Raw genomic sequence first — 14,665 nt, forward strand, 5'->3', positions numbered from 1 at the left:
CACTGAGATTTCTGATATCATTAGTTTCCTTTTCACAAAAGAGTCAGATTCATAATTAAACTCTGTGCTCTCCTGTCTCCATTCTGCTGTGCACATATTTGACTGCTTCCTAAGGGCCTGAGTTAGAAGCCAGAAGACAGCCCAAAACCACAAGCCCACTGACCTCTGGAGCCCCAGAGGGAACTTGATGCATGTTTGCATTAGCTATTACCCAGGCTTGTCCAAGAAGAGGTTGATCTCATCTTTTCACTCAACATTCTTTTCAAGGGTTTGCTGGCCAGTTTAAATAGTTCTCACAGACCACTGAAAAGGACTGGTCCTATGGCTAAGGGCCCAACATACTGAGTCCCGTGGAAAACTCCAGCACCTGTTTTGAGAGGAACAGGCTGTTGCACACACAGTGCAGTCCAGAACTGAAGTGCGAGGCTCATGTCTTGGCCCCTCTAGCTTCTTACTTGATTAATCAAGTCAATTAACCTCTCAGAACTTTAGTTACCTTGTCTAGAACAAGGAGATAGCATCTTCTACCTTATATGATTATTGAGTATATATAAAGTAATAACATAAGTTCTTTTTTCTTTTTTTAACAAGGTGGGGTTTCTCCATGTTGGTCTGGCTGGTCTCAAACGCCAACCTCAAGTGATCCACCTGTCTAGGCCTCCCAAAGTGCTGGAATTACAGGTGTGAGCCACCGCGCCTGGCCAGTGAAAGTATTTTGTAAATGGCAAAGGTCCAAGTGAAGGGAAATGTCTCTTTCTTTCTTTTTTTTTTTTTTTTAACACATCTTATTTTATTCAGATAGCAGTCTGATCACACGTGGTCCAACAACACTCAAATAATAAATCAAATATAACCAGATGTTAAAGATTGGTCTTCAAACATCATAGCCAATGATGCCACGCTTGCCTATGATCTCTCCAACATAAAACCACATCAACACCTCAGTGGCCACCAAACCATTCAGCACAGCTTCCTTAACTGTGAGTTGTTTGAAGCTACCAGTCTGAGCGCTATTGACTATTTCTTTCAGGCTCTGAATAGCTCTAGGGATCTCAGCAGGGGTGGGAGGAATCAGCTCAACCTTGGCATAGTACCAAAATGTGGCCAACTGAGGCTTCGAATAAGTCACAGCAGCGTTCACCAGCGCCGGGGTCTTCTCCACAAGGTTACGGATAAATTGGGCCATGGTTCTGGGATGGAAAGTCCATCGCCCCAAATGGCCGGCTGAATGTCACCCCCCCGGAAGGACCCACTGCCGGAAATGTCTCTTAACGTACTAATCAGCCTCCCCATGTATGATCCCACAGTGGCTCCCTACTGCTCCCGGATAAAGTCCAGACTCTTGAATAAGGTTAGAAGCACTTCTACCCTCTAATGACCCAACTTCGCCTCTTGTCACTTCTGTCATTTACCTGAGGCATCAGCCGAACAAGATGTCTTCAAGTTCCCCCTTCAAGGGCTATGCGGTCTCTCTGGTGGGCAGAGAGCCTCCCTCCTTACTCTCTTCTGTTCTACCCAACTAACTCCTCCTTCGGGTTCCAATCTGAGCTGAGATGTAATTCCCTCCTGGCAACCTTCCCCAACCTCTCCTCTGCACGCTCATAAACACTTAGATTTACTCCTTTGAAGACCTTTTCATCATTGTGTTAAAATTGCCTGGACACTCCCTAACTCTCTCCCCTTTCAAAATTTTGCAGACCAAAAAGTGTTGAATGAGTGAATTTAGTGAGAATGACCATGACCTAACGTTTGGCATGAGTAGCTGACTAACAAACCACTACAGTATCCCTACCCCCAACTTCCTAAGCAAGGAGGGAAAGGGGTTCTTGGAGTTCTAGTTAAGAACTCACCTACCCCCAGCCACTCCCTTTTAACCCCAAAGCAAAAGGCTAATCAAGGGCCGAAGATGTACTTGCATTCCAGATCTCCTAGTCCAGTTCCTTTCTGTTCTCCCACAAAATGTTAACTACACCCAGACTGTATGTCAAACCATCACTGTCTTTTCATAGCAAGAGAAATAAAGGCACATGGGGTGTAAGAGAAAATAGATTTGAAATTTAAAAATGAATGTTCAATGTCAGGTATTGTGTGACCTTGGGCAACTCCGGTGCCTCTAGGCCTTAGACCCATCATCTGTCAAATGGAAATTTAGCACCAGCAAAGGGCTTCCTATTATTTTAGATTATTTTCCACCTACCTCACCATGAGTTTTTTGTTTGTTTGTTTTGTCTTGTCTTGTTTATCCTTTTGGGGTGATGGGTGTCTCACTATGTTGCCCAGGCTGGTCTTGAACTCCTGGGCTCAAGGGCTCCTCCCTCCTCGGCCTCCCAAAGTGCTGGGATTGCATGTGTGAGCCACTGTATCTAGCCTCACCAGTTTTACAGAAAGAAAATGAGACTATTTGAAAATGCTTTATACATTTCTTCTCAAAGAAATACTTTCACAATTTTCAGGAAGTTATTTTTCTGATGATGTTTAGCTTTATGACCCAAACCAAAGCATTTAAAGAACGGGATTCAAAAACATTAACCAGTCCCTTTAGTACAACAAAGATTTTAGCCAATTTACAAGATCAATACAGGCTTGTTTGAATTAACTAATGCTACTTCTTCCGTCTTCATGTCATCAAAACACTAGTGTCTACCAGTGCAGAGAATCCTCATCCACAATCATTTACTGAAGAAAGAAAAAGACAAACCCTTTTATATACACTGTTTGATTTCACAGACTCACAGAATGCTGCAGCTAGAAGAGATCTGAAGACTGAGGCCTGCACTCACCCTTTGTGATCAGAAAACAGGCTAGTCTGAGGTTTTCAGGAAGGGTTTGTGCCATGAGTAATTCAAAACACAAACCAATTGTTTTTCACAGCCCTACATATTTTTTAAAATAAGAATTAAGAGATAACTTGAAGAAAAACTGGTAAATCATACAATAAGATCACAACAGAAATTTAAAAGGTAATAGTGCTTATCAAAGGTAAAGGCTGGCTGGGGACGGTGGCTCACACCTGTAATCCTAGCACTTTGGGAGGTCGAGATGGGCAGATCACTTGAACTCAGGAGTTCAAGACTAACCGGGGCAACGTGATGAAACCAAGTTTCCACAAAAAATACAAAAATTAGCTGGGTGGGGTGATACACAGGAGGCCACTCATTCCAGCCTGGTGACAAAGTCTCAAAAAAAAAAAAGAAAAAAACAAAGTTGAAGGCTGAACGGCCAAAGTAAAGACATACCTCTGATGATATTATATATACTTATATATGAAAGTTTTTCAACTTGATTATAATGGAATTTTGTGTATGTGAAAGAAATTATTTCACTTTTTCCACAAGTTTTTCATGCTTCTAAAAGGTTGGAAATTTTCAAAACAATGTAGACAAAATAGGGAATGCAATTACTCAAATTATTTTGTTTGCAGACAACACCCTGGTCTGTGTTCATTACTGGTTATGACTGAGACTGGCACCAATTTTTTAAAATCATCTAGTTCTAAACAATATAAAGAAATATAGAAGTCAAAGGTCACTATTAATTCTCAAACTATTCTACAGAGAAGTTTCTAACTCTTCACCCAACAGTTTGCTCCAACTGCTGACAAAAGCAAAAAGACACTGAACCAAGTAGCCAAAGAAACGGATGGAGGAGGGGAGATGTTTTCATTTCTCTCTCCCCAGACTAATCCCCTCTCCTTAAATCTTGGTATGGGTGAGGTGCTAAGGGACAATGAAATAATAAAGTGGTTGGAATCATTCCGAAAGTAAAGCACTTGGCTCTCAATAAAAAATTATTTTCCATGCTCTATCAAGATTTTACTCAGAGATCTCTAGAAGAGAAAAAGTAAAAGACTCCTTGTTGAAAACCACAAACAGCGATCACATCCACATTTATAAGCAATAAACAAATTACAGAAGGGTTAGTCACTGACATCTCACAACACAAACTCTTTTTCTTGTAATGGATTTGGTGTATTCACATGTATGTGTGTGTAAGGAGATTAGAGTATGCTGCAATATCCATCCCAGATTAACAAATATTGCGTAAGAAATGAATTTACAATTCAACTTTTAATAAATCATCCAATATTTCACATTAAAACTTGATCACACATCTTCAAAGATTGTCTTTCCACTTTATACATCAGGATATTATCTATGATTTATTAAAATAATTACCACCAAGTTCTTTGCAAAAGTGCAAAATTATAACGTGATATGGGAAGCCACACCAGTCCTAGCTCTGCCAGCAGAAGGCCATGCAATACTACACGTTGCTTAACAGCTCTGTGGATGGTTTTTAGCATGATGAAGTGGGATTCCACACCTAATTCAGCTTTTGCAATGTGCTTTGAAATCCTGCAGTGCTACCAGGAGACCACAAGCAGCACCATTACTCAGGCTTTCTCAGTGGTAGCAAGCCCAAATGTGATGAACATGAGAACAACCAGAGTGTTGGCATTCTCCCTGAGAGCCAAGAATTAAAATTCGGGGCTGAGGAAGATTAGAGCTCCCTGGAAAATGTCCAAAGTTGTAGTAACAGGTAAATACCAAAGTGCTTAATTAAACTAATGCTAAATGCTACAAGTAGGACAATAAGAAAATACTTCCTTCACAGCTAAGTAAGCTGCTGTGGAGAACTGTTTCCACCACTTTACGTAGCTTCCCAAAGTCCAAAGCAACTAGGTAACTTTTTCTGAAAAGCCGATTTGTTTCTTCCTCTAAGGACAATCAGGTGCCTACCTCCTTTCAGGTTCTTATTAATTCAACTGGAAATAAGAAAAATCCCAAAACACAAAACTGAACATAGGAAAAGGGCACCTCTCCAGACATACTATATCTAATCATTATTTACTAATAATATTACTAATACTGAAATTTAGCCATAACATGTTAGACAGCAAATAGCTACCTATTCATTTTAGAAAACAGCAAATGTATAGGAAGTTGCCACCCTCCCTCTCTTTCCCTGTTGTCTATGGCAGACAATAGGAATCCATCACAGCCCTCAGCCATGCTGAGCTCACTGGGGACCTCAGAACTGAACAGAACATAGCATTCCTGGCAGTCACTACCAATCTATCAATATTGACATTTTTCATCCCAGCTTTGCATATTCTTCAACATACTATGCCAAAATATTGAAATGGGTCTTTAAAGAAAGCCACTTCAGCCAGGTATGGTGGCTCACACCTGTAATCCTAACACTTTGGGAGGCCGAAGCACATGGATCACTTGAGCTCAGGAGTTCGAGATCAGCCTGGACAACACATAAAAATCTTGTCTTATAAAAAATACAAAAATTAACCAGGCATGGAAGTGTACACCTGTGGTCCCAGCTACTGTGGAGGCTAAAGCAGGACTGCTGGAGACCAGGAGGTGGAGGTTGCAGTGAGCTGAGATTGCTCCAGCCTGGCAACAGAGCAAGACTGTTGAAAAAAGAAAGAAAGAAAGAGAGAGAGAGAGAGAGGAAGGAAAAGAAAGCCACTTCATGACAGTTTTGAGACTAAAGAAAACCTATATTTAAACTATAAAATGATCATTTTTTTTCCTGTAAGACAAGAGGAAAACATAACCATAAACATCAATGTACTATAGGCATATGCTATTCCAGTGAGATATACAAGGGGTCTATATAAAAATGTTTACATAAATATTTTTAAAAATAGAATTTGGCCTTATTCAACCCAAACGCCCAGTCCAGGTCTAATCCACCCACTACCCTGTCACTCAGATGAGTGCTGGGCAGAACACAGACACAAACACAGCTCCATCTGCTAATTAAAAATGGGCATGAAACTGTTAACAGGCATCTGTTGCATTGTTTGAAGCTAATGGGCAGAGACAAAGCTGAAATGGCTCTTATAATGCAAACCCAGTGATTTCACTCATTTTCTATTTGGTATTTATGTTAGTGGGGGGTTGGAAGCTGGGTGTTAAAACAGCTTATTATGGAGACTGAAAGATAAGTGAAATATCTTTGATATTCTAAAACAACCCTTTAAAACTGATTATAGAAAGATATGCAGCATTTTATACTGGGGGAAGTAACATTCCTGTGTTAATTCAAATTAAACACTTTCTTTTCATGTTAACTCAAATATCATCTAATCATCTATAATACTATGAAAGAGAATAGTAACAAATTCAAGAAATGCTTTCCAGCTCATATAGGGCTTTCACGATTCAACCCTCCAGACATTTAATACAGGCCTTGGAGATTTAAAAGGTGAATGTGACTTGATTTTTGCCTTAAGGAGCTCACAGCAACGATGAAAGGTAGACACAGTATTCTTACGCTCTGCTATAATTGAAGGAACTATGGCCCTAGAAGGATAACTGACTCCCCAAAGACCACAAAGCTAGAGAGCAGATGCCCATTGCTCTTACTTCAACACACTATCTCCATAATGCCAAACCTAACAGTCCACTTCATCTCCCTAGAAAATGAAAATAATTTAATGCTTTTTCATACCAAGACCAGGTCTGATAAAGGATCTATTCTAAAGTACCGTAACCACCATCCATCCTTGATGGCCATGCCTACTTTGCTAGCTGGTAGCTCATAGTCCTCATCTAGCTCACAGACATGTCTGCTTGGCCCTTACTCTAATGGCCCTCACATTGTTTTTTGTTTGCTTTGGGTTTTGTTTTTTTTTTTAATTGCCCATAACGTTGGGTTTTTATGAGAAATTTTCAGCTAATCTTGAAATATGTGATGCTTTTCCAGCAAGGCAACAATAAAGCTGCAAATGAAAATCAGCCACTCTCTGAGAGAGGGAATACATACACCAGGCTCCACATCACACCCTGCTGCTTCCCATGTGGGGCCAATCCCTTTATTCATAGTTCCCATCAGACCCATTTGAGTCTGCAACCCCTAACCTAGGCAGTCAGAATCTACAATCTTACCTTGAATTTCCCTTTTTATGTGTCCATGGCTGCTTGCATTTCCGAAGCTTAGTTATATCGTACTCCACAATATTACTCGCCACCTAAAATCTTCTTCCCCATCCTCACCCCAACCATCTTCTCATGCTATGAAAACTCTATTCCTGCAAAATATTCTCAAGTAACAATTCTAACACATGCAGGAGAGCTGATGTCCAGAGCTGGGCGCAGACAGGCGGACCTAGAGCACAGCCAGCCTCAGGCTCATCTACTTCAGGATCTATGATTCAATTCAAAAAGATACTGCTAAATTTTTCCTGTCCTCAAAGACTGGACTTATTTCCCTCTGAGACAATATCTAAACCTATTTCCCTCCAGCTTTTCTCAGTGGATCCAAACAATCTCACTGCTGTTGCCAAGAGAACCTCCTCCCTGACTTGCTGCCTGCAGAGCAGCTGGTGAAGCTCTTCATTAAAGTACACATTCTTCTGAGAGACTCATATTTGTACCCAAGACTCAGTTTCCCCATGCCTATCCTTTATATGTAGGAATGCTTTTTTCATTCACTAGAACACCGATTGAGGAGATGAGTTTAACCCTTTATGATCAAGTATCAAATTCTACTTTTTCTGAACCAGAGTTGTTATCAAAGTCATTGATTAGATGGGAAATCCACTGACAGCTTTGAAAGAACACAACGACATTAAAATAAGGCTTTATGTACAAAATGTTCAATTTGAACTTGCATGTTCCTTGCATATTTTTTGTTTGAGAAGTTGAAACCAAGGAAAACTATGAAAATGAAAATCAACTTGCTCTACATATCTGGATTATGCTCGGCCAAATGCGGATATCATTCTTGGATAAAAATGTAAATATGACTAAGTTTGTTTTTCAGTCAATAAGTCTTGATAAAAGCTTTGAAATGCTACCAACCAAAAACAGTTTTTAATTTTAGGCAACGGTCAGCAAACTTTCTACAAAGAACCAGTTAGTAAATATTTTCAAGCTTTGTGGGACACATATGGTCTCTTTTGCATACTGTTTTATTTTTTAGTAACCTTTAAACCATGGAAAAACCATTCTTAGCCTGTGATCTGCACAAAAAACAGGCTGCAGGTCACGCTTGGCCCACGGGCTATAGCATGCTAACTGCTGATTTTAAGGAAAGTGAACCCAAGAAAAATATGCAGTGTTACAGAATAAAATGTCTAAAATTACTGTGATGAGACTAAGCTGTGACAATTAGCAACATACCCTCATTAATATGATTTCATTAGTTATTTTACATATGGAAGAAACTCTAATGATGGGATACACTTTGATCTCCTAACCTGAAACTACAGACACGGAAAGAAAGGACAAAGGACAGCTATGCGCTGTCATTCCAGTATAAACTCCAACTGAACGTTGTAGTAACATTTGCTATTCACCTGAACACAACTGGCTAATCAAAATGGAAATATCTTAACTGTCCTCACATAAAGGCGTATGTGCAAACTCTAATTCTTCCCTGGAATAGGTGATGACTTGAATTTATGGGGACAATCATACTGATTAGGAGTAGTAGCAGCTCAGTTGTGAAAAGTGACACAGACTTGGATTTGAGGTTTCACCACAGGATCTGCTATAATCAGTTGTGTAATTTTGAGGGTGTCAATTAAACCCTCATTGTTTTTATTTATAAAATTGGGACAGGAATAAAGTAAATAATTTCTAAGACTCTTTCTGCTCTTAAACTATGACTATACTAAATAATGAAACCACTCAGGAAATATCTAACAGGAAGAAGGGGGCAGGGCAGGAGAGAGATGGCAAAGGGAAGAAGCTCTGATTCTCCTGTCAGAGGACAGGGCTGGGTTATCTGTTTTTTGTTCAACCAGTACCTTGTTCTGTCCAGGGCATTTCAAGATGTCGGTATGCTCTCACGTCAATATTAAAATGCATCCATTTCCCATAGGAAATATAATCTATAGCTAACTGTATTGCCATTCCTAGTTGTCTTAATGTTACATTTTACAGACACTTAATTAAATGTTAATTATAATTACATAAGGGTTTTTTAGAGCCAATTAAAAAAAAACTCAATTTTCAAACATTTGAACTGAAAGGCTAGTTGGTCCTAGGCACTGGACCAATAATTTCAAATGGATAAAACATCCCTTATCCATAGTTAACTAATATTATTGATGGATATACTAGAAGATCCTCAATAAGTCGAATAAAAGAAAATCTTTCACCACCCTTCAAAGAGCAAAAAGGAAATGTAGGAACCTGGGATATCAGAGGAGATAGCAAGACTTTATTTACTTATCTATCTATCTATTTATTTATTTTTGAGACAGGGTCTTGCTCTGTCACCCAGGCTGGAGTGCAGTGGCGCGATCTCGGCTAACTGCAATCTCTGCCTCCCAGGTTCAAGCAATTCTCCTGCCTCAGCCTCCCGAGTAGCTGGGACTACAGGCATGTGCCACCATGCTCAGCTAATTTTTTGGTTTTTTTAGTCAAGGTTGGTTTTACCATGTTGGCCAGGATGGTCTCGATCTCTTGACCTCGTGATCTACCTGCCTTGACCTTCCAAAGTGCTGGGATTACTGGTGTAAGCCATGGCACCTGGCCTATCTATTTATTTTTTAGAGACAGAATCCCACTCTGTCTCCCAGGCTGGAGTGCAGTGGTGCGATTATAGCTTACTGTAACCTTGAACTCCTGAGCTCAAGTGATCCTCCTGCCTCAGCCTCCCGAGTAAGTAGTACTACAGGTGTGTACCACTCCACCTGGCTAATTTTTTAATTTACTTTTTGTAGAGATGTGGGTCCTACTATGTTGCCCAGACTGGTGTCAAACTCCTGGCCTCAAGTTATCTTCCTGCCCCAGCCTCCAAGTAGCTAGGACTATAGGCACACACCACCATGTTTGGGGAATTTTTGTATTTTTGTAGAGACAGGGTGTCACTATGTTCCCCAGGCTGGTCTTGGAACTCCTGGCTTCAAGCGATCCTCCCTCCCATCTCAGTCTCCCAAAGTGCTAGGATTACAAGCGTGAGCCACCACACCCAGCCAGGACCTCGGAGAAATGAGAAGAAGAAAGTATCTGTGAGATAACTACATCTGGAATCAAAATGACTATTGTCTCCTTCCCTGCATAATGACAAAACCCCTATCAAAACAGTGTTGAAAGATGGCAGATTTCCATTATTACAACTACTATAACTTTGACAAAGCAAAATTAAGACTTAAAATGTCTCTTCATGGGAAGAAACAGACACCCATACATATCTACCAAAACACATACACACAAACCCCAGGCGTTAAGAAATACATCTTTTCCATGTGACACAGAGCTTATGAAGTGTTGTCAGCAACGCTGTGGCAGACTTCATCAAAACCCACTCAGAAAAGCTTACATACCTAGGTACTTCATGACTAGGGAGGAGATGGTCCACCAACTGTCACCTCAACAACTTCAGATCACCTGGGAATGAGGTGAGAGGCCTGGGGAAGTGGTTGCTAGAGATTAGAACACCCAAAATCTATGCTTGTAAGCAGTGAAGACTCTGTGGAACCAGAATGGTGCTAACATTCACCTTATTTTCCCAGCTTAATTTTGACTGCACAGCATTAGGTTTCAGGTATATAAATTCTGCTGTCTGAAGGCAGTGTGCTACCACTTCCTGTTGGAGCTCCGGGCCTAAATAAGAGGTATGGATGGGATTTCCCCTCCTCCACATCAACTGAAGGCACAGCTCACAGCCTCTTTTTACCACATCCACCTCACAGAAAATATAAAGACCCAGATCTCCCATGAGATTCACCTCCTTTTAATGTCCACTTCCTATTCTAACCTGTTTCAAGATGCTCCTTTTCACGCCTTCATAGCTGTTAATCCTCCAAAGAGCCTCATTTCCATCATTTTTTTTTTTTGAAATTGACTCACAGACTTGAATCCTTCAAAATGAAAAGTAATTTTTAAAAGCTACTATTTTCTTTTCTTTTTTTTTTTTTTTTGGGGGGGACGGAGTTTCACTATTGTTACCCAGGCTGGAGTGCAATGGCGCGATCTCGGCTCACCACAACCTCCGCCTCCTGGGTTCAGGCAATTCTCCTGCCTCAGCCTCCCGAGTAGCTGGGATTACAGGCACGCGCCACCATGCCCAGCTAATTTTTTGTAGTTTTAGTAGAGACGGGGTTTCACTGTGCTGACCAGGATGGTCTCGATCTCTTGACCTCGTGATCCACCCGCCTCGGCCTCCCAAAGTGCTGGGATTACAGGCTTGAGCCACCGCGCCCGGCCAAAGCTACTATTTTCAAAGGAAGCAGACATCCTTACAGGAAACACAGGACAAAAAGAAGGAAAAATAGAGAAAATGAATAAAAATATTACAAACAAGCAAGTCATCCAAGAAACTTAAGAGAAACAGCATCAGCGAGATTCACTTACTTTCAAGGCAGGAGATACTCCTCGGAGGATCAAACACAGAATGGCCAAAAGGACACCCACTCAACTTGTTAGAAATTATCCCTTATCATCTGTATTGCGGTATGCATTCGACAATGAAAAGTCATTATTTGAGGCTTTGTAATTAATATGTGTTAAAAATTCACGCCCTTCAGTTGCTGTACCAACAGCTACCACCAAATCTTAGGCTTATACTTGAGAGATGACATTTAAAATGTGCTTTCTCAGAAAAGAAAAAGTCCCACTCAAGACTGACTGCCAAGAACTTGCAATTCAAACTTCCTTAAGCCCAGACATCACAGGAGGTTTTAGATCATTCAATCTATATGAAAGACACCAGAATGAACAAACAAACCACAGTCTTTTCTAATACGTAAAGAGTGCTCTATACCAAATACTCTCTTTTACAAAAAGATAAATTATCCTCAAAAATACACAAATATGTAAACACATGTATTACCAAAGCCCTAGCTCCCTATTATTTCCCAACCCAGAAATTCATGGTGAAATATGCTGTAAGAACCATATGAAAGATGCCTAAATAAGCTATTATTAGAGGCCAGAAACATCACCAAGACAACCAAAAGCTGAGACTCTTAAGGTACTTAATTAATCTGCAGCTATTTAACAAGAGAAAATGATGTTAAGGTGTTCATTTCTAAGAGCTTAAAACCAGCTTTGACTTGGTCTTCAGTTTATGGTAAGTTAAGAGATGTTGTTACCTGAACACCGTGTCTCCCAGTACAAAAGTAGGAAGGACAGCTCCAGCCAAGATCAGAAAAACTCTTGAATCAATTGGAAGTAACTGGGAGGTATATCGCATGTTGTGATTCATTTAACAATAATTAGAACCAAAGCAAAATATACAAGGAGGCGGGAGGTGGGCAGAATGTAAGATCAATTCCTTGGCTGAGAAGTTGTTAAACATTCAAACCCAAGGACTTAAAATACCGAGAAGGCTTGCCTCTCAGGAGGTGGTAGTAAGGAGGTGAACCATATTTTCCTGACCACATAATTTCCAAAAGTCACCAATTCCCTTAACATCCATTAACAATCACAGAACAAATTAACGCTCTATAGACATTATTCCAGCATTAGTCACATTTTGCTTTCTCCTGCACTTGACCCAAAGGAAGTAAAGAGAAAATGGTAATCAGTTACTGGAACTAGTCCTGCACACTACTACTTTCCATTTCCTCCCTTTTCCATCTCCCGTCTTCTCTGCTCAACCTCCCTTTACTACGATGTTGCTTCTGCTTTTCCTTTCTGTCTCACACCCAGCTCTCCTTTACTTTCTCCACTAAGTATCCTCATTCCGCCCTCTAGTCCCTTGAACTCTTCTTCCACCTGCAATTTTCCTCTGCCCCCTCCTACGACATCTCTGTCCAGACCTCCTGTGGCCAGCGTCCCCCTTCTTCCTCACCTCCTGACCGCCCATTCCCCTGAATTCCCTTCCAATTGCCTGGCTCTCACCTCTCTGTCCCTTGTGTCGTCTGTTCCTTTACTTCACATCCCTCTCATTCCCCCCACCCCTCATTTCCCCTTTCACATTTCCTTCCTCTCTTGTCTTTTAATCCATTTTCACGTCCACTATCCCCTTCTCTCGCTACATGAGATTTCCTGCGTCTTCCCCCCAACACATTTTGTCCCTCTAGGACCCCTCCCTGTCAGTCTCCGAACCCTCCCTTTCCCCCAAACCCCCAATTCCTTGTTCGTCTGTTCCCCTTCTCCTTCCTTTGCCCCCAAGATCCCCCTTCGCCCCAGCCTCAGGTCTCCGCTCGCCCCGCTCGCCCCTCTCCCTCACGCCCTCGTCCCTCTCAGTGCCCCCGCCACCCTGCAGTCCCCGGAGTCTCCTCTCCCGGGCTCCCAAGCGCCCCCCGCCCTCTTCCCGTCCCCTCGTACCCGCCCCCCAATTCTCTCCCCGGTCCCGGGCCGCAGCCCCTCCCTCACCGATGGTGGAGATGAAGGTGGTGTTAAAGGCGTCCTCTGAGAATCGGAACAGAAGGCAGGTCTTGCCCACCCCCGAATCGCCGATCAGCAGCAGCTTGAACAGATAATCGTACGTCTTCGCCATCTTCTCGCTCCGGCCCTCTGACCGGGGAGCCAGAGGAGGCGGCGGAGAGAGGCGGGGAGGGGGCCGCGGGCGAGGGGGCGTGCCCGTCAATCCGCCGCTGCTCGCCCCGCCCCTCTCCCCGCCCCTCCACTCGGAGAAGGCCTGCGCGCCCCGCCCCATACTGCCAATCCGCGAGGGCTTCGTCATCACCGCCCGCTACCCGAGGCTTCATGGGACTTGTAGTTCCTCCGGGGAGCTTCGGGCGTGACCCGCGCGGACTGTCCGTCCTAGCGGCTACAGTGGATAAAAGACTTGCTGTGGGTGGGGTGAGAGGGTGGAGGCGTTTCCACCGGAGCTGGGAAGGGAGGCTCCGTTTCGAACTCTGCTGGTCAAGCCGCCGGAACTTAACTTTGTTATTTCTTTGTGTGCGGGCTCCTTGCAAATCCAGGACCTCAGAATCAGAAACCCGTAGTTCCCGCATCTCTTCCGCGGAGACCCGGAGCAGAGATGCTTTCTTTCCTTGGAGCTGCTGTGGCGCAGCCTACGGGTTTTTGCAGAGTGCATTATCCAGCTTCTCTCCCAGGCCATGCCTAGCACCGCTGTAACCCCCCACCCGCAGCCCCTCAGTCACAGAGCTGGGAAAGAATGGTTCCCGTGCTAACTCGAACCTCACTCGTGCCCCTTTCTTCGAATCACACAGACCAGAGCCAAACACGGTAGGTATTTAGAGGATCTACTACGCTGATCGTTCCCCTATCCCCGCAGGACGTTGGATTTTTAAATCTGGGAAGCCTTGTGCTACAGGTCTGTGCCCCATAAATCTGCAAGCATCCTGTGAGGCGGGAACCGGACCACGGGAACTTAGAGAATAAGATTTGAATTTAGTCTTGGCTCTGCTGCCTAGCCGCTGTGACAAGTCACGAAGGCACTGTACATCTCAGTTTTCTCATCTGCAAAATGGATATGAGACAAGATACTTCATAGGATTCTACTGAAAATTAAGTGAAATGCTAAACGTGAAGGTTCTTCGAAACCCATAAGGCACTGTAGAACTGTTGGCAGTGATGGTAATATTCATTACTCTTCAGTAGGCTCTCAATTAACTGATGACAAATATAGGAGGGAAACAGCATTCTGTTACACTCAAGTTAATCCTTTATTATTTATTGTCTTCGGCTAATTCTTTGTTTTGTGGATATATTGTTCAGTCCTCTTTCATTTGCTAGTGGTAGAAACCTAACCAGATAAGCTGTTGTGAAAGGGGAGT

At 42.5% G+C, this 14,665-nt stretch overlaps 2 protein-coding genes across 3 annotated transcripts in view; both read right to left on the reverse strand.

Moving 5' to 3' along the window:
* RAB8B (RAB8B, member RAS oncogene family) overlaps window positions 1-13,904 on the reverse strand; it is an 80,853-nt gene extending 66,949 nt beyond the window's left edge. Inside the window, exons 1-2 of one of the 2 annotated variants that reach the window (XM_032297221.1) lie at window positions 13,296-13,904; window positions 12,238-12,249 (exon numbers count right to left, since the gene is read on the reverse strand). In XM_032297221.1, the coding sequence (XP_032153112.1) occupies window positions 13,319-13,879 (561 nt within the window). In that variant the 5' untranslated portion in view covers window positions 13,880-13,904 and the 3' untranslated portion in view covers window positions 12,238-12,249; window positions 13,296-13,318. Of the gene's footprint in view, window positions 1-12,237; window positions 12,250-13,295 lie in introns of those variants that run through there. The other variant, XM_032297222.1, reaches the window with a different exon arrangement.
* On the reverse strand, window positions 762-1,257 carry LOC116564265 (ATP synthase subunit g, mitochondrial). The gene has a single exon (XM_032297223.1). It carries the CDS (start codon window positions 1,184-1,186, stop codon window positions 875-877), a length of 312 nt encoding a protein of 103 aa, XP_032153114.1. The 5' UTR covers window positions 1,187-1,257; the 3' UTR covers window positions 762-874.
* Window positions 13,905-14,665: the final 761 nt, after the last annotated feature.

This window comes from Sapajus apella, unplaced genomic scaffold, assembly GCF_009761245.1.
Source record: "Sapajus apella isolate SASKATOON/1434 unplaced genomic scaffold, GSC_monkey_1.0 scaffold37, whole genome shotgun sequence".
Lineage (NCBI taxonomy): Eukaryota > Metazoa > Chordata > Mammalia > Primates > Cebidae > Sapajus > Sapajus apella.

Excerpts from the sequence above, each read along its gene's own strand:
- LOC116564265 (XM_032297223.1), bottom strand. The coding sequence starts at position 1,186 with ATGGCCCAATTTATCCGTAACCTTGTGGAGAAGACCCCGGCGCTGGTG.